A 20,834-nucleotide genomic window follows, 5' to 3' on the forward strand; every position below is an offset into this window, starting at 1 on the left:
GATTATAATTGCTTCATAATACTGTGTTAGTTACTGTTGTACAACAAAATGAATCAGCCATATGCATACATATGTCCCCTCCCTCTTGAGCCTCCCTCCCTCCCTCCCTATCCCACCCCTCTAGGTCATGGCAAAGCACTGAGCTGATCTCCCTGTGCTATGCTGCTGCTTCTCACTAGCTATCTATTTTAATTCGGTAGTGTATATATGTCGATGTCACTCTCACTTCACCCCAGCTTCCCCACCCCGCCCCTCCGTGTCCTCAAGTCCATTCTCTATGTCTACGTCTTTATTCCTGCCCTGCCACTAGGTTCATCAGTACCATTTTTTTTTTTTTTAGATTCCATATATATGTGTTCGCATCGCGTCCCTGTTTTTAAAGTCTTAGTAGAGGGGGCTTCCCTGGTGGCGCAGTGGTTGGGGGTCCGCCTGCTGATGCGGGGGATGCGGGGTCGTGCCCCCACCGGGGAAGATCCCACATGCCGCAGAGCGGCTGGGCCTGTGAGCCGTGGCCACTGGGCCTGCGCGTCCGGAGCCTGTGCTCCGCAACAGGAGAGGCCACGGCAGTGAGAGGCCCGCGTACCGCAAAAAAAAAAAAAAAAGTCTTAGCAGAGGAACTTTAATGTGCATGGAAATTATCGGGGCACTTTGTTTAAAATGTAGATTCTCAGACCCTGCTCCCAGGAGTGTCTCATTCAGTAGGTCTGGGATGAGGCTGTAAATCTGCATTTGACAGGCAGCTGGTGACTGTTATGTGAGTGACCTGTAGATTTTACTTTGAGAAATGCTGAGCTAGAAAAAAGCTTATAATTGGGGGAAAAACTTACTGCATTCTTTTAGAATTAAGGGTTACAAGCTATATCAAAGTCAGTATCTGTCGGTTGTTTTTTGTGTTTTTTGGACTCACCATGCGGCACGTGCAATCTTAGTTTCCCAACCAGGGATCAAACCAGTGGAAGCATGGATTCTTAACCACTGGACTGCCAGGGAAGTTCCCCCCACAAGAGTCAGTATCTCTAAGAAGAGATTTCCATTCCTAAAACTGCCAGTTGGTTGAACATCAACACTGAAAGTGAAATTCTACTGCAGCTACTAAGAAATTTTTGATGCTCCCACCCCCATTGCAAACTTCCATCTTCCAGGAAACCTCATGGCCTGCTAAACTCTGGACATTTTAGATGTACTATCTCATTTTACCTTCCTGGTGTCTCTGTGAGGTAGTTGGTATTGTTCGCAGTTAACAAAATGAGGAAGCCAAGGTTTGGACAAGTTAATCTGCCCAGACAGTTGCCCAGTAACCTGCAAAGTAAAGTGGGTTTTGAACTCACTCAGACCAATCCTGCAATCTAATGAAGATGCTACATATAGGGCTTCTCAGAAGGAAGGTAATGCATTGGCCAGGCTCCAGTGTGCACAGGATTTGAGAGCATACACTGGTGTGGAAGTCAGATGCTCTTCTGTTCAGGTCCCAGACCCTCAGCACCAGCAGTTGTTGCTGCATAACAAACCCACCAAAGCTTAATGGCTTAAAAGTCTAAGGTAATTATTTAGCTCATAACTCTGTGAAGTTGGCTGGGTGGCTCGGCTGATCTTCGCTGGACTCACTCATGCATCCGCAGTCAGCAGGTGGGTTGTCCCAGAGCTGCCTGGCCTCATTCATACGTCTGTTAGTCGGCCGAGTGTCAGGGGATCATCGAGGGGCTGACTCATCTAGGATGGCCTCAGTCACACCTCCAGTGGTCGGCTGGCTATTGATCACAGGGGTTACTGGACCACATGTGTCTCACCTTTCATTAGAGTAGCCTGGACTCCTTCACATGTACAGGGTTCTAAGAAATCAAGAAGCAGCATTAAGACCTCTTAAGCCTAGCCTCAGAACTGACAATGTCATTTATGCCACATTCTACTGGCCCAGAGCAAGTCACAGGGCCAGCCCAGATTCTTCCTCTTGATGACAGCAGCTATAAAGTCACATTGCAAAGGGGGAGGATACAGGAAGGGCAAATTGTGGCCATATTTGTATTCAATTTACCACAATAACTATACAACTAAGGGCAGGTTTCTTAACCTCTCTGTTTTTACTCATCTGTTGTCATGCCCTATCTCAAAAGCTGATAGTTCATGCAAAGGGCCTGGCTTATCTTAATTTCTCAGAAAATAGTAGCCATGATGCTGCTGATGCTGTCCTCTAGGGTTTTTCCAGCCTGAAAATCTTCTGTATCTGCACAGAAGAGAGATTAGGCTGATTTTTTGGTGGCCCCTCAGGGCAGGGCTTTGGCCTCAAGGTTCTCACTCTTGATTTCATGATGTTCCAGTTAACACTCTTCTGTTTGTGGTACAGAAACCCATTCAAGCTAGCTCCGCTAAAGAAGTCAAATCTACTGTTTGTCCCTGCATGTCTACTTTATCCTCTCCTCCCTCGACTCACCTTTTAAGACTCTTCTAGAATATGGCCCAGCCAAGTGGCCTTGGCCAGGGAGTCCAATATGACTGTTCAACTCTGTTCATTAGAGCTAAATGGTCTGGTTCTCAGTGTTGCAATTCCAAAATCTAAAGAGAGAATCTGATTGGTCCAGCACATCTTTTCTTGAAAGGTCAGCTTAGTCCAATCTGCCATGGCAGGAGGGGTAGGCACTCTTGTGGGGGAAAAGGGCAGCTTTATGTGGGCAACAGAGGCTTTGAGCCAGAAGACACAATGATTCACATTTCCTGGCCTTCTCTAATTAAAACTACCTTCCTATCAAATATTCGAAGTACTCAACTTCAAGAACCTTACAAAAACCCCATCTTCTCTCTGAACATCTCTTAATAAAACAGAGGCAGGGTGGCTATTTCTCCCACCCACTCACCAAAAACCTACCACACACTTTAGCTATAACACAGGTATATTAGTTTGCTATGGCTGCTGTAATAAAGTACTACATGCTGGGTGACAGAAATTTATTTTTCTCATAGTTCCAGAGGCTATAAGTCCGAGATCAAGGCGTTGTTAGGGGTGGTTCCTTCAGAGGGCTGTAAGGGAAGGATTTGTCCCAGGTCTCTCTCTTTGACGTGCAGATGGCTATCTTCACCCAGTGTCTTCATATCATCTTCCATCTGTACGTGTCTGTGTTCAACTTCCTCTTATGAGGACACCAATCATATAGGATTAGGGCCCACCCTAATGACCTCATTTTAATTTAATTCCCTCTGCAAAGACTCTACGTCCAGATACAAATTAGGAGGTACTGGGGTTAGGACTTCAACATATGAATTCAGAGAGAGACACAATTCAGCCCGTAACAGCAGAAAAACAGTCATCACTATAAACAACATAAATGGTATCTTGAGCCTGTTCTTTCCATTGCAACATCGCTGGGCTTATCAGAAGGTCCTTCAGTCCCGACAGCATCTAGTAACTACTTATTGACTCCGTGTCTGTCATTTATAAATAAGCCTTTTTTAAAGCTCCAAGTCTGTGAAAAAGTGGCCATTCTCTGTATTGTTTGAAGTTTTTTTTTCTATTATTAAGATGATGATGAAGCCCGATGATGAAGGCTTTATTTTAAATTATGTGTAATCAAATATTTTGCCTACACATTGCCTAAGGCAATAGTTCTCAACCCTGGTTGGACAACAGAATCACGTGGTGCTTTTAAAAACCATCTGCCCCAGCCTCACCTCCACAGATTCTGATTATTTGTTTTAGGGTGGGATACAGGTATTATTTTTTTTTAAAAAAATAGCTTCCCAGGGCTTCCCTGGTGGCACAGTGGTTAAGAATCTGTCTGCCAATGCAGGGGACACAGTTTCGAGCCCTGGTCCAGGAAGATCCCACATGCCGCGGAGCAACTAAGCCTGTGCGCCACAACTACTGAGCCTGCTCTCTAGAGCCTGCAAGCCACAACTACTGAGCCTGCGCTCCACAACTACTGGAGCCTGCATGCCTAGAGTCCATGTTCTGCAACAAGAGAAGCCACTGCAATGAGAAGCCTGTGCACCGCAATGAAGAGTAGCCTCCACTTGATGCAATTAGAGAAAGCCTGTGCACAGCAATGAAAACCCAACACAGCCAAAAATAAATAAATAAAATAAATTTGTTAAAAAAAAAAGACATGCATGTGTCCAGTGTTTTTTTTTTTTAAAAAAAAAAGAGCTTCACAGGGACTTCCCTGGTGGTCCAGTGGCTAAGGCTCCGTGCTCCCAATGCAGGGGGACCAGGTTCCATCCCTGGTCAGGGAACTAGATCCCACATGTCACAACTAAAGATTCCACATGCTGCAAGGAAGATCCCACATGCTACAACTAAGACCCGGTACAGCCAAATAAATAACTTAAACAAAACAAAACAAAACAAAACTTCTCTAATGATTTTATCCATCCACCTATCCATCTACCTGTCTACCTATCATTTATGGCTGCGTTGGGTCTTTGTTTGCTTTGATAAAATCCCGAAAGTTGTGGAGGCCAAAAGTTTATTTGGGTTTAAATATTGGGTAACAGGGGCCTGTCTAGGTCTGGAGGTTGTTCAGGCCTTTTTCACTGTTGTGAAGTGAATCAGCACAGAAAGACACAGCAGTTTTGGCTACTTTTAATTTTTTAAACAAATTTATATATTTACTTTTGGCTGTGTTGGGTCTTTGTTGTTGCGCGAGGGCTTTCTCTAGTTGCAGTGAGTGGGGGCTACTGTTCGTTGTGGCGCGCAGGCTTCTTATTGCAGTGGTTTCTCTTTTTGCGGAGCACGGGCTCTAGGTGTGCGGGCTAAAGTAGTTGTGGCTTGCGGGCTCTAGATCGCAGGCTCAGTAGTTGCGGTGCATGGGCTTCATTGCTCCGCAGCATATGGGATCTTCCCGGACCAGGGCTCGAACCCCTGTCCTCTGCATTGGCAGGCGGATTCTTAACCACTGCGTCACCAGGGAATCCCTTGGCTGCTTTTAAAAAGCAGATCTCATAGTCTTGCCTTCATACTGATTCTTCCATCACTGGCTCACCAATCATCAAGTGAACAGTATTATCTCTATTTATCAGAACAGACTCGGCGATGCTGCTGTAACAAACCCAAATACACTCTGTTTAACATATAATGATTTATTCATTATTCATCAAGGTTTCTTATAGCTCTTAGTGACTCTCCGGGGCAATGTTTACCAAAAAGTGACTCAGGGATCCAGGCTGCTTCCTCTCTTTGGCTATAGCATTTGGAATACCCTTCTTCTAGGTTGCCGAGGCAGAGGGAAGAGAGATTTCTGCCAGCTATTAAATGCTTTGGTTTAGAAGTGACACATAGCACTTCTGCTTAGAGCTCTTTGATCAGCCCTAGTCACAGGAAATGTGAGGGAGCACAAGGACATTTTGGTGAGCGGTAAATGTCTCTGCCATGTTACTGTAACAAAAGGCTTCTTTTTTGGAGAACATCTTCAAGAAGATTGAAGCCCATGTTTGACTCCACAGTCTCTGCTTCTCCACTGCACAGTGAAGCCTACAGTCTGTGCTTCTGTGCCATGGAGGATAAGGTAAAGGCAAACCCATATTCTTTAGTGAGGTATGAGGCAATTTGGGTGTGTTAACATGTAATTTCACCATATTACACATTCCTTAGGGGGCAGGGACCATATCTCATTCTTTTTTTAAAAAATCTCCCTAATGCCTTATAGGTATTAGGATACATACACAAATATATAAATTCAGCAAATATCTTATAGGTATTAGGATACATACATAAATATATAAATTCAGCAAATATTAATTGGACAAGACACATAGTCCCTGCCCTCATGACTACAATTAAAATATCCTAATAGAAGAATATTCAGAACCACTCAAAAAAAAAAAATCCTAATAACATCTTCATTTTGTGTCTTGTCATTTGTAATGTAGTTTAACTATCATTATCTCATTTTAATTATGAATGTTATAAATTGAAAATGTAGGCCAATTAGCTTGGATTTCTCATTGTTAACTTTTCAGTTACTTTGTAGCTCAGGTATTTTGTAATTTACTTCTTCCTTTCACATTTCCCTCCTGTTTCATAGCTGGGTGAGAGGTATGCAGTTTGCAGCCAGCGAGGTGATATAATGCTATGCTTATATTATGCATGTACCCAAAGGCTGAATACCTCCTTTCTGATCACACAGATAAGATCTGCAGACTTTTAACAACTTTTCTGAGAACTATTTGCCCAAAGACAGTAGCGGGACAATATAAAATAATCACTTCACAGAAACTTAAGAAAGATAAGAATTCATTCATGCTTCTCCCTTCCTAACCACTATTAGCATTTTGTTGTATTTCCAGATCAGCTATTTTTAGATGGAAAAAAAAATGTGTTTAATAATCTGTTTCTTCTCCTGAAAAGTTATTTGGTATAAGAATATTAGAAAACTGTCATTTTGGATAGACAATTTCATTTAGCTAGTACTTTAGTGATTATACTTCATGCAACAGCTGTGAGGTGAAGGTTCAGAAGAAACCAGGGAATTTATTTGAGTGATGGTGGTAATTTACATTTTCTCCTTGATGGGTTGGGGAAGGAGTCTTAAGGAAAATTTAAGGAAGAAACAGAAAAGGGACATATGCTGTGGTCCTAAATATAAAACATGTAAACTGAATGTAAAAAATAATTACAGAACATAAGATTGGGGGGTAACTTATTTTTCTTCCTAAATAATTAAAGCAGATGCTAGTGTCTTTTTTTAAGACCCTGATTTTCTTAAATATTCACCACAGTAAATAGCTATAATTAGGATTCATCACACGTAATCAGTTTCCAAATTATTTCATGAATACATTATCTATTGCAATGAGCAACACCCGCCTTCTCCCCAAGTCAATCTTTAAGCCAGTTGAAGTTTCACAATGGTACTTGTAGCTCACAATGTCTGCATGTCCAGGGTACCCACGTTTGGCACTTTTTGATCCATTAAATGTTTTAGTCCCATATCTTTTGGACGTTTAAATCATTTTGATTTGGCATGTGCTCTGAAGGTAGTAGTATTCCAAGAGTCCTCTCACTGCATGTTAAGTGCTATTCTCTGACTCTCAGCCAGAGCTCGGATGTTGGCAGGGTTGATTGCTCAAATATAGTGATTTCAATTCCAACCTTTGCATACTAAAATTACATAGCCTAAACATGAAGCTTCCAGATTTTTCCTGTTAAAAACAGAGTAAAAACATAATTTAACATTGCTACAAGATAACTAAGACAATCTTTAAAATGGGAAGGAATTTGAAAATAAAATTGTTTAGGCTATCACAATAAATATTGAGGAAATTAATGTTGGTTTGTGAGGTTCAATAATAGTGGAGAAAACTAAAAAAAATTTATAGCTATTGTTGGGGCATTTCACATTTTCTCCTTTACTTTATAAATGGAGCGAGTGTCTTATGTTGGATTCTTCCTAAAGCAGACTTGGAGTAAAGGATGTAAGTGGTTATTTGGGAGGTGATGCCAAGAAGTACAGGCAGGGGAGTGAAGTGAGACAGAGAAGGGAAGAAAGCTAACAGAGTCAGTTTCAAGCAGGTTGTTGCTCTGAGACCTAGGGCTCAACCTCCATGGAGAACTTAGAGACAAAGTGTAGAACACACCTCAGAGTTGTCCCACCCAAGGGGCAAGGGAGCTGGGGTATTATTCACTGACTCCTACTTTTGTGTGGCTGGCAGCTATTCCCAGGGATGTTAACTTCCTGTCACTTCCAGCCTACATCCAGCATGGATCATGAGAACACCCTCAGGTGGAGTTATAGATATTTGCAGGTTGCCAACCATGGCATATACCAGAATGTTGAATGCCAAGAGCCTATGAGTAGGGCACCTACAGTATGTGTTCAGGGAAAGTGACTAAGAACATGGATTTCGATCAAACAGACCTAGTGGAGTCCTGCTTCTCCCACTTACGTGTGAAATTGAATAAATTACCTAATCTAAACCTCAGTTTCTGTATTCAGTTTCTTTATTCTGACTATGCAAAGCTAAGAATATACAATCGTTAATTAGATGGGTTTCAATCTCATGAGGGTGCCCAATATGTGGACAATTAACTACCAGCAAATTGAAGTGAAAATCTGCTCTTTTTATAGCCTTGAAATTGGATAAATCTAACAGAAGCAGCTTCTAAAAATATAAACCTGATTTTATCTTTCTAAAAATTAGATGCTATTAGCTAGATCCCTCTCCTTTTCTGAAGCGTAGGCTTCCCCTTACCGTAGCCCCCCTGGGCCTCTATTTCTAACAACTTCATATCTTCCTATTCTGCTCCCAGATCTTCTGCTCTGCTTATCCATTACACAATCATTAAGTCAACTGATTATTTATTGTCAACCATGAACCTATTATGTAAGTGCTAGATCTATAATCATAAAAACGAAACAAACTTAGCTCCTGACTTTAAAAAGCCTATGATCTGTGGTGAGATACACATTAAATAAACAGTAGAAAATATACAGCAAAAATTGTAAGTGTCATGTAAGACTATTAGAGATTAAATGATAGATTAACATAGGAAACTGCATTTAGATTGAGGGGGGTCAGGAAAACTTCTCTAAAACAGTTACTTTCACGCTGAGAAGTAAAGGATAGGAGTAGGAGTTAGACATGCACTGGGGAAGGGAAGGGCATTCTAGACAAAGGGAACAATACATGAAATAGCCCAGAGGTAGGAAAAAAGAAGTGAAAAAAGTCTAATTGTGGCTAAAGTGTCGTGAGCCAGGGGAGGAGTGGAGAGAGGAAGCTGAGAGGCAGGCAGGGGCCATAACAAAGATCTGCAATGGGAAACACTGAGTATGAAAAAATGATGGTATCAGATTTGAGTTCCTTAAAAGAATATTTTGGCTACTGAGTGGAGAACGGATGGCAGGGGGCAAGATTAGAAGCCAGACCAATCAGGAGGCTCTTGCAGTAGTACAGGCATGTGATTTCAGTGGGTTGAGAGAGCTACTAGAGGAAGCGGAAAGAATTGAGAGATATTTGGGAGGCAGAAAATCAGGACTTGGCAATGGACTGGAAGCTGAAGGGGAAGGAAGCTTGAGGTTTCTGGTTTTGGCATTGGGATGGATGCTAGCGGCATTTATTGATAAAAGGAACTCTGGAGGAGCAGCAGGTTTCAGGGAAAGATTAAGAAATATTGGTCTTTAGTTCAGAAAAGTGATACGGCCTGGAGATATAAATTTGGGAGTAGTTGGTAGTATACAGGTGATATTCAAAGCCTTAAGAGCAAGGAACACCATGTGGAGAAAGAGTGCAGAGTGAAAAGAGAGCCTGGCACCAAGCTCTAGAGAACATGAAGAGTAAGGGTAGAGAAAGAAGGCCACCACAAGGGAAAAAAAAAAAAAAAAAAGGAGCAGCTCTGGAATCTGGAAAGAAAACCACATGGGTGTAGTGTCCAACAGGCAGGAGAAAAAAATTGTTTCAAAACATATACGTGTTCTATCACATAGAATGGTGCTGAGAAGTAGAGTAAGAAAAAGACCAAGAAGTGCACATTTGATTCAGCAAAAAGGCAGTCACTCGTCCCCTTAGTGAGTGCAGTTGGAAGAAGCATTTTAGCAGCCAGCTATGCCCTATTCCAATCATGCCCTTCTCCCTGAACAAACATTTTTTTAAAATGCAGAAACCTCCTTCCTTTTGCTTTGAAACTTGTAGCACTCCTATTCCAAGGTGAGAAATTCCCCTTCATATAAAATTGATTCAGAACCTCTTTAATTTCCTTCCTCATCTTACTCTCCTATGACCACCTCATCTTCTGAGGAAGACGCATCTCAAGGGGAGATGAGTTGCTCTTTCTCACCATCATTTTTTTTTTTTTAATTCTACTTTAGTTTTGGCTGCGTTGGGTCTTCATTGCTGCGTGAGGGCTTTCTCTAGTCGCGGCGAGCGGGGGCTACTCTTCATTGAGGTGCGCGGGCTTCTCACTGAGGGCTTCTCTTGTTGCTGAGCACAGGCTTAGTTGCTCTGCAGCATGTGGGATCTTCCCAGACCAGGGCTCGAACCCGTGTCCCCTGCACTGGCAGGTGGATTCTTAACCACTGCACCACCAGGGAAGCCCCTCTCACCATCATTTACTTATAACTCCTACAATTCTGGAGGCAAGAAGTACAAAATCAATATCAGTAGGCCAAAATCAAAATGTTGGCAGGGCTGCACTCCTCTAGAGGAATGAGGGGAGAATCTGTTCCTTGCTTTGTCTAGCTTCTGGTGGCTGGCTGCCAGCATTTTCTTGCTTGTGGCCACATGATGTCAATTTCTTTCTTTCTTTCTTTCTTTTTTTGGGCTGCGCTGGGTCTTCATTGCTGCACACGGGCTTTCTGTAGTTGCGGTGAGCAGGGGCTACTCTTTGATGTGGTGCGTGGGCTTCTCATTGCGGTGGCTTCTCTTGTTGCGGAGCACAGGCTCTAGGCATGCGGGCTCCAGTAGTTGTGGCACGTGGGCTCAGTAGCTGTGGCTCGCGGGCTCTAGAGCGCAGGCTCAGAGCGGCATGTGGGAACTTCCCGGAGCAGGGCTCGAACCCGTGTCCCCTGCATTGGCAGGCAGATTCTTAACCACTGTGCCACCAGGGAAGTCCCTGATGTCTCAAGTTTTGACTTGATGGTCACACTGCCTTCTCTTTAAAATCTCCCTCTGTCTCCCTTTCATCAGGATACATAATTGCATTTAGGGTCCACACAATCGAGAATAATCTCCCCATCTCAAGATCCTTAATTATATCTAAAGAACCCTTTCCTTTTTTGTTTTGCCATAGAAGGAAACATTCACAGGTTCCAGGGATTAGGATGAAGATATCTTTCTGGTGGCCGTTTTTCAGCCTGCCACAACAATTATGTTCAAAATATGGACTTATAAAGACTGTACTCTCGGGGGCTTCCCTGGTGGCGCAGTGGTTGAGAGTCCGCCTGTCGATGCAGGGGACGCAGGTTCGTGCCCCGGTCCGCGAGGATCCCACATGCCGCGGAGCGGCTGGGCCTGTGAGCCACGGCCGCTGAGTCTGCGCGTCCGGAGCCTGTACTCCGCAACGGGAGAGGCCACAACAGTGAGAGGCCCGCGTACCGCAAAAAAAAAAAAAAAAAAAAAAAAAAAAAAATTAACTATGTTAAAAAAAAAATAAAAAAAAGACTGTGCTGTCTTCTGCCTCCCCATATTACCTGAAAATCAAAATGTTTTTAATTGTATTCAACTCATCTCTGAAACTGGCAACTTTTCTGTATTACTGTGAATATCCCCACCAATCCCTAGGGGGCTTATGTATACAACTATGGAATTATCTTTAATATGCACTGTACTACTAATCAAGGTCTTACTAAGCCTTTACAAATATGCCTTCTAAGTCTTTCTTTCGACTTTCCTGCCTCTAGCCTGTCACTTTTCTAGACGATCTAAGAAAAAGCTTTCAAGTCCATTTGACCATGCCACTTGTGTGCTCAAGGACTCAGTGGCTCCTTACTTTTTCAGCTGTTACTTCCTATAAGCAACAAGTCCTGAATTTAAAAATATTATAGTCCCTGAATCTTGCCATCTTTAAGGTCACCTCACAGTCCAAGATAGCTTCTGGAATTCCAGCTATTTCCTTTCTCCCTCCCTCTCCCTCTCTCTCTCTCTCAACAAAATGGGGCCATGTGACTAAGTTCCAGCCAGTGAGATAAAAAAGGGAAGTGTGCACAATTTCTAGGAAAGGTCTCTGGAAGGAAAGGGGTGAGAGCATTTTCTGCCCTTCTCTGCTTATATATATATTTAATACATATAATAATATATAAATATATTTTAAAACTATAAATATGAATTTATTTATATGAAATATGAATTTATATGAAAAACTATAAATATGAATTTTTTCCAGGCACCAGGTAAAAGGAAACACAGATGCACAGAAATATATATATAACTTAATCACTTTGCTTTACACCAGAAACTAACATAACTTTGTAAATCAACTCTACGTCAGTAAAAAATAAATAGAGTTTTTACCCCCACATATAGTATCTCTCAGCAAGTAGTTACCTTACACTCAAGTCCTAATAAAGTCCCTCTTATTATGGGGAAATCTCTCAATTGCATTACTTTGAGCAAAAATGTATTCTTTGTGTGTTACGTGGCAGGGAGGTTGTACTGAAGAGAAGATAAGTGAGACTGAAATAATCTCAGTTGATCCCACGGTGTACACTTACAGGGATCCCTGATAGAAAGAGTAAAAAAAAAAAAAAAAAAGGCGAAGGGGGAGCATAACTTCTCGTTCCTTAAGACTGGGCTGTATACAGTGACCTTCCTCCAGAGCGCAGTACCCAAAGAGTAATTTTACAATGGAGAAACCTGAGAAACGCTGCTTCTGCCAGGTGATCAAGGTCAATCAACAGTCATAACTCACCATGATAGTAAGTAACCTTGATATGATCACTTTACTTCTGTGATCTTCCTCTGCAAAACCCATAATCCCAGTCTAATCATGAGAAAAACAGACTAATTCCAACAGAGGGAGATCTTCCAAAATACCTGACCAGTACTCCTCAAAACTGTTAAGTCATCAGAAACATCCGTTGCTGGATTGTCTTTTTCTTGTTGAGTTTTAAGATAGTATCATATTAAATTACATAATTATATAATAATTATAGTATAGATACTATCTGCAGAAGTAGTATGAAGGTTTTGAATTTTGATGAAATATCATTTATCCAACTTTCCTTTAGTTGCTAGAGTATTTTTTGTGCCATATTTAAGAAATCATCACCAAATTCAAGGTCATGTTTTCTTCTAAGGATTTTATAGTTTTAGCTCTTAAATTTGTCTGTCCTTTATGCCAGTACCACACTGTTTTGTGAATGTAACTTCGTGTAAGTTTTGGAATAAAGAAAGTATGAGTCTTCCAACTTTCTCTTCTTTTTCAAGATTGTTTTGGCCAGTCAGGGTCCCTTGCAGTTCCGTTATGAATTTAGGACTGACTTTCCCATTTCTGCAAAAAGGGCCACTGGGACTTTGAAAGGTATTGCACTGAATCTGCGGATTGCTTTGGGGAACATTGCCATTTTAACAACATTAAGTCTTCCAATACATGAATACAGGATCTCTTTCCATTTATTTAGGTCTCATTTAATTTCTTTCAGCAACATTTTTTACTCATGAGTGTACAAGTTTACACTGCCTTCGTTAAGTTAATTCCTAGGTCTTCCACTGTCTTAGGTGTTATTGTAAATGGACCTGCTTTCTTAGTTTCCTTTTTTGGATCGTTCATTGCTAGTATACAGAAATACAACTGATTTTTATGCTGATATTCTATCCTGAAACTTTGCGGTATTTATTGGCTCTAACCGATGTTTTGTGGATTCTTTAGGATTTTCTATATATAAGATCATCTGTGAATATGCCTTTTATTTCTTTTTCTTGCCTAATTACTATAGCCTGATTGCACTTTTAAGCAAAAAAATGAGAAAAAAAATTCTAGGTTTGCAATTTCAGCATGGTTTTGAAAGTCTACATAGGAATGTAGATATATTACTTCCCACGTCTGCAGACAGTATGTCATGAAAAGGACAGGAAGCAGATTAGTCTTTGTAGCTAAAGAATATACACATTTCAGTGTCAACAGCATTTTAAATTATGCACAGTAATAAAACAGATTTTTGCAACTGTTTTGCACTGAATTATTTTAAAATAATTAAGAAACAGAAACAACATTGAGAAGCAATTTTCACCTTTAAAATTTATTACAGAAGCTATAAATATAAAATAAAATCCTAGTTATAAAAAATGCATCTAGAATAAGTTATAATAAACTTCACTAAAAATGAGTACGTGTGTGTGTATGCGAATCCAGGAATATACAGGTACTTAAACGTTTTCAGTGACTTGCATTGCATCACGCATTACAAAAGACAGTATCTACTAATTAAGGTATCTGAGTTGAGTTTTAGAAGGCTTTAAATACAATATCCAGATAAAATGACAACAAAAGGCAGTTTAACTCAGAAACTGTATTAGAATCCAGAATCTCTCATATGAGATCATTATCCCCTATTCCCCTCAAAAGAAGTTTCTAACAGAAGCTATTGCACAAACTAATAGTAGAATGTCTCCTAAAAAGGAAAAACACGGGCAGAGGGGGAAGGGAGTGAATATGCATGGCAGTGAATGTTTTTATTTCTTTAAGAAAGAAATGTATTTTTGGTATCATTAATACAAAATTTATAATATTTACATAATTGCATATAAAAGGTATCTATAGAATACAACCTAAACACATTTAGAAGGATATAAATAGTTTTCAAATATAAAAATTTCGTGCTATTAAAAAGATGTTTAACAAAGTAGTCATTAATACATTTGTTGTATATATCATAAAAGTAAACCGAAAAATATTTAAAATTTTTATTAATCCAAATGAGAATTATAAAAAATGTTTATCTAAAAAGCATTAATTTTGACCTTCAAGTACAGAATTGTGGTGCAGCTAGAAGTTGTTCAAGGGCCCTCCTGCAAATCACTACTCGAACACTAGCTTTTAAGTGAACAGGCGAGGACGCTAAAGGCAGATGGGAGATGGGCATTGAAGAAAACAAAGATGACAAAGGATGGCAAAGAGACAATGGTTAAATAAGTTTCTAGTCTGACACAATAAACTATTTTTAGGAAGGATAAAATTAAAAGTGCTTAAAACAAAAGAATGTCAATGTCACTAATTACTCTTTTTTTTTTTAAAGGAACAGACTGCCCTTAAATATAATAGTGTTTATTTATTTTTACTTGTTGACAGTTTGCTTTATTTATTTATTTATGGCTGTGTTGGGTCTTCGTTCCTGTGTGAGGGCTTTCTCTAGTTGTGGCAAATGGGGGCCACTCTTCATCACGGTGCGCGGGCCTCTCACTATCACCGCCTCTCTTATTGCGGAGCACAGGCTCCAGACGCACAGGCTCAGTAATTGTGGCTCACGGGCCCAGTTGCTCCGCGGCATGTGGGATCTTCCCAGACCAGGGCTCGAACCCGTGTCCCCTGCATTGGCAGGCAGATTCTCAACCACTGCGCCACCAGGGAAGCCCACTAATTACTCTTAAGTGCCATAAACATTAGTTATCAAAATAACTATTAAGAGTTGGCCACACTTTAACTACTGATAAGCACAGGAATACTATACTACAGTGACTCAATGAAAATTCCAATATTTATCAGTTATCTCTGTAATTTATCTTACACATGTACATAAATACCAGAAAAGTTTAAATATTTTTATTTACTATTTTAATCTTTTCCTTAAAGATACAGGATTTCATCTTGCATCAGTTATGTCAGCATGACAAAGGTGAATTAAATAGGAACGGAATATAAAGAATATTTGGTACCATAACCTCATGATCTGGAACAACTGTAGTTTTCTATTTCTTGCTCCATTTTCTAGATAAAGGGTAGGAAGGAAAAATAGTAAGTTTCAATATGGAAAAAATCAAAGAAACATGACTCCATTGCTGGGGTTTTTTTTTTGCAGTAAACAACCTTAAGGATATTATTATCCATGTATATATCTGATAGTGAAACAGAAACTTTGTCCAGTGTTTATGACTATCACATAGACTGGTATCACTGATGGGACTTCATTATTTAAACCTCTTTGAAGTAAGTCTGAGATGCTTTCATCTTACATTAAATTCATACAGTTATTAATCAAGGCACTGGTGTACATATAGATATTAATACTTTATATTTTGTAGGTACTACTGTTACATATATATTATTCTGTGTAGGTACCATAGTATACTTTATTAGATATAATAAATACTATATATATTACATGCTAATAGGTATATAGTAGATACCAGTTATATATAATATAAAATACTATATAGGTATCAGCCAAACTCTATTTTTAAACATTAGTACTTGAATGCCCACTGTAAAGCAGGATTAAGTAAAGACAAATAGGTCTATGTTAAGTCTGCCTTAAAAAGGAACTATATAGCTTCATCAATATACACGCAAAATAGATTTTTCATAGTTTACAGATACTACAGTGTTCCATTGCTTATTAAAGAAACACAAACTAATTTAAGTGCTAGATTTAAAAAAGCACAGAACACAGTTATACCTAGAAATAATCCATAATCCACACATTAAAAAATGGTATTTAAAAATTTTTATAATGTGTTAACTTATATATATTAGTTTACCTGAATAAGTGTTGTTTTGTCATAATCCCTGCGATGCTGATAAATACACTGGCTGATTACAGCATACAAATTTTCCAACTGAGAAATATTGTATTCTTGACTTTTTCTAACAACAGTCTTCAAAAGATTCTAAAAGAAAACGTAAGTGTTACATATGTGAGAGAAATTCCCTGAGATATTTTAATTTTGAAGATGTGGGGGCATTTTTAGAATATAAGCCAGAGAGAAGGCAGGCCAAGTCATCTAATGAGACACTGCAGCCTCTGATAATGACTCTGACATTCAGCTGTAAGTTAATGTTATCAACATTCTATGACTCTGGCCTCTCATCCTAAAAACTACAGCTGAGGAGGTTGCCAATTTCAATTCTAGCCATACATCACTAGAGACAAATTTAAAAATAATCTCAAATTAGACTAACAGGAAAAAAGGCAACATTTTTGCAGAATATTTTATGGCACTATGAGTACATTATAATCAATTCTGTTATGTGAAATAAAAAGAGACAGTACATAAATGACCTCACCACGTCAGGGTTCTTTTCTTACAAAAAGGGATTTCCATCCACTCAGTGTTTTTTTGTCATGACTGAAATGGACTTACTATTGATAAATTTCTGTGATTCTTCAAGTCTGGTCTTACCTTGATATTCCATTACCTCATAGTTAACCACGGTTGCATGTTTTTGTTAAGTAAAAACCAACTAAAATGGCCATATGTAATGGTCATAAAAACAATGTATGGGATCAGTGACATAGATAAGTATGTTAAAAACAATAATATCAACATACTAGCCATCTCCAACCACTGCCTTTATGAAAGTTATTCTATACCAAGTTTATCCTTTCATAAGATCATTATTTATTACATGCCAAATTTATGCAATGTACTATTACAACCCCTCTTTTGGTGGGTTATGTTTCTAACCTGCACAATGAAAGCATTATGATTTCAATTTACATACTTTTAATTGCTTATGGTCCACAACAAGTGAGGGTGTAGGCTGAGAAAGAATTGCCAAAGCCTTTTCAACACTGATGAGCTGCTGTTGCTCTACTTGGGAACGTCTAGCTCGAGTCATTCGCAGAACACACATTTCTAGAATGAAAAAATAAATAACTATTATTTGTTTCACAGACATTTTATAATACCTAAAATAAATATTAGGCAGATTAAATAGCAGGACATATTTACTTAGACACAAACCCCTGTTCTGGTTTATTGACTCTGCTGTAAGATTAAGATGCTGCCATTTACACACTCAGAAATTAAGGACAGGGAATTCCCTGGTGGTCCAAGTGGTTAGGAGTCTGAGCTTCCACTGCAGGGGGCACAGGTTCAATCCCTGGTCGGGGAACTAAGAACCTGCATGCCGCACAGCGCGGCCAAAAAAAAAAAAAAAAAAATTAAGGACATTTCAGAAATATTTTCTCAAATAAGAGTATTTCAAGGGATCCTCAACAGATTAGACTGTCTCCTACTTAGGCATAAAACTCAGAATTTAAGAGCTGGAAGGGGCTTCAGTAATCTCGAATAGGAGTTGCAAACTACTATGCATAGGCTAAATATGGATTTAATTAATCCATAATTAAAGTCTTCTTAGAACACAACCATGCCCATTTTACATATGTGTGTCAATGTGGCTTTTCAGGCAGGGTTGAATAGTTGTGACTATCTGGTCCTTTACAGATAAAGTTTGCCTATCCCTGATCTAGAACAATCTATTCACTGAGAGATGAGAAAAATGAGGCCAAAGAAAGGTGAAGACTTTTCTATGGTCAACATACCTAACTGTTCTAAGAGCCAGGACAAGAACCCAAGTCTCCTGACATGGAAACAGGTACCTGTCTCACTAAATAGTGTCCTTTTAAAAAAGATAATGATAAAAGAAAAAATAAACTTCGAACCTAAACAAAACATACTAAATTATACAGCCAGAGGATTAACATTTAAAATAGACCATTCTAAGATTACTCAAACACACGAGAACTCATTTTAAGGGAGTCCTTGGAAAAGATTTATCTACAGCGTATAAGCCACTGAAGAAAACCAGTCTCATTAACTTAGTCAATACTTGTTTTTGACCAAAATAAATTTTTGACCCTGTTACCCTTTTTTTGCTTTGTAAGACTAAATAATGTTTGGCTTTTCCAAAAACCAAACAAATCTAATGCCAAAGGTCCAAAAAGGTGCAGACAGGAAACAATTCTACATGAAAGACTTTGGGAGCAGGATCATTAGAATAAATATAAATAACCTTGGGCTAAACCTACAGTAGGAATAGAGGAATGATGGGGGTGGGTAACAGTTGTTCTACATCACTCAGCAAGAAATCGCAGGATAAGAAACTGCTTATCTTGCTTAAAAATGAGAGGGTATCCTGCCAGCTTTTAAAAATTGTATAGCCAAGCACTTTGCTACATGCTTTAGATGAATTACTTTATTCAATCCTCAGAATATCTTATTACCCAGCAACTATCTACCCCAATTTCGCAAATGAGAAAACTGACGCTGATGGGTCAAGAATCTTGACCGAGGTCACAAGCTACTAAGCAGTAAACTACTGTTTGATGCTGTAGTGTGCTTTTAACAACAGTGATTTACTAGCTCAATAGTTATTAAAGATAATGCTATTTTCCCTAATTAACTCCTGTACTCTGAAAGACAAGGAAAAAGGAGTAAACTGAGATGGTAATTAACTATTTAAGAACTTTGAATGAAACATCTTTTAAACTTAGTAAGTTGCTTGACTGAGACTTACCTTTTGCTTCATTTTCATCAGAAGTATCTGCTATCTCAGAGCCAGAAGCATCTCCATTGCAAGTGATCTTATCTTTCCTCAATTCTGTACATGCTATAGTCTTTCCAGATTCTTCAACTTGATTTTCAAAACAAGTACTTGAATAATTATTTCCCAATTCCATTTTGCTTTCAGAGGCATTTTGCTGCTTTTCGTTTTCCTCTATTGAAGACTCCCCTATGTCTCCAGCCGCATTGTGGTCTACGCTTGTGTCTTGATTTTCCTCTGTATCATTCTCAATTTTGTCATCTACGACATTTTGGCCATCATCTTTTGCCCGTGAAATCCTCCTTCGTTTTGTTATGGTGCCTAAGTACCACTTCGACTTTCTGCGGATTTTTCTCTTCAACGGAGCTTCAAATAATTTAAAGAAAAAGGGTAAGAGAACATTCAACAATTTTTTAAAGTCTAAGTAAGTGGGAGAAAAAAATACCTCCTGCGATATTAAGGGGAGAATCTGAGATATCACCATAGTACTGTATGGTTGGAATACACAAACAAAAGTAGAGAGTTCTGTGAGAAGGTAGAAAGTGGTCAATGACCTGTCATTCTAAGGAATTTGGATTTTATCTTGAATAATTTTTAAAAAAATCAAATAACTTTGAGGAGGGCAATGACATGAATTGTCTGATGCATATTTTACAAAGGTCGCTTTGGCAGTAGTATAAGGAATGAACTGAAGGAAGGGTGAGACTAAAAATAGCTTACACTTCCTGAGTGCTTACCGTATAGTAGGAACTCTTCTAAGGCCTTTATATGTACTAACTCACTGACATTCCACTTTAACCTGATCAGGTTTGCTACCATTATCGACATCATTTTACAGATGAAGAAACTACAGTATACAGAGATTCAACATTCTGCCTAGACTAGATGTAGTGCAACCACACTGCAACCTTATGTTTGGGAGACTCATCCATACTGTTGTATGTACTTGAAGTTTAATAATTTTCACTTTTGTACAATAATCTGTGTTTTTCCATATTCTGCTGTTGATCTGCATTGGGTTGCTCCCATTGAATACTGCCTCTATGAACATTCTGTTTAAAAGCATTGAGGAATTATGGCACCAAAATCTGGGAAAACAAATGAATAGCTGAGAGGCTAAGAAGCTGAGGACAGTCTGAAATTCATGGAGCTTAAAGGGCAAAAACTGGAATTAAGAGCTTGCCAAAGAAGAGAGGCCTCAGGAACCCCACAGGATTTGGGTTGGTACTCCATGGAATTATACTCTAAGAAGAAAGAGGAACAGGAAACAGACTAGGATTTATAGGAAATAAAAGTCAGTTTCAAATCAAGTCATACCACAATTAGATTGTGACCTGATAGGTGACAGGTAAACTGGGATTGCAAGTGGTACTTTATTGCAAGCCTGGATTTATTTCAAGAATGAAAAGTTGTCTTACTGTTAATGAAATCAACATAATTCGCTGCATCAATATAGACAAAGGAAACTGATGGAAAAAGTAAACAGCATTAGAGGAGAATAAAGGCTACAGTTTCGTAAGTAAAAATTACGTAAGTGCACTTACCAGGAGTGCTGCAAGCCACAGGAGTACTGGGGGTCTTCAGCTTTTCATTTTTCTCTGGATCTGGTCTTCTTTCACCAGCAGGAGTGGAATTTTGCTTTGGCATTACATGGTAGTAAGATGGAGCATATTTGGAAGAGCTACAACCTTATAAACAGACATGTGGAATATCAAATCAAATTTCCAGATTTGAAAATTACATGAACAATTAATTAAAAGGACTCAATACATCTAAAGCATCTTTTTCTGATATCCAATCATTTTCCTACCTCTCTTCTTCCTAGATTCCTGAATTTCTTCACAAAGCCGCTCAAAGTCTTCATCAAGTTCTTCTTTAATTATTGCATAGGCAGTATCTCTTAAAGCACAGGCTCTATGTCTAATAAGACGAT

General features: G+C 39.1%; 1 protein-coding gene across 2 annotated transcripts in view; it reads right to left on the minus strand.

The window, feature by feature from the left end:
* Positions 1-13,631: 13,631 nt before the first annotated feature.
* Positions 13,632-20,834, minus strand: part of ATAD2 (ATPase family AAA domain containing 2) — a 71,796-nt gene continuing 64,593 nt past the window's right edge. For both annotated transcript variants that reach the window (XM_019932043.3, XM_019932044.3), the window contains 6 exons: positions 20,712-20,834; positions 20,446-20,589; positions 18,875-19,267; positions 17,078-17,211; positions 16,114-16,242; positions 13,632-15,343 (listed from right to left, as the gene is read on the minus strand). In XM_019932043.3, coding sequence (XP_019787602.2) covers positions 15,299-15,343; positions 16,114-16,242; positions 17,078-17,211; positions 18,875-19,267; positions 20,446-20,589; positions 20,712-20,834 — 968 coding nt within the window. In that variant the 3' untranslated portion in view covers positions 13,632-15,298. The remainder of the gene's footprint in view (positions 15,344-16,113; positions 16,243-17,077; positions 17,212-18,874; positions 19,268-20,445; positions 20,590-20,711) is intronic.

The sequence above is a fragment of the Tursiops truncatus genome, chromosome 17, assembly GCF_011762595.2.
Source record: "Tursiops truncatus isolate mTurTru1 chromosome 17, mTurTru1.mat.Y, whole genome shotgun sequence".
NCBI lineage: Eukaryota > Metazoa > Chordata > Mammalia > Artiodactyla > Delphinidae > Tursiops > Tursiops truncatus.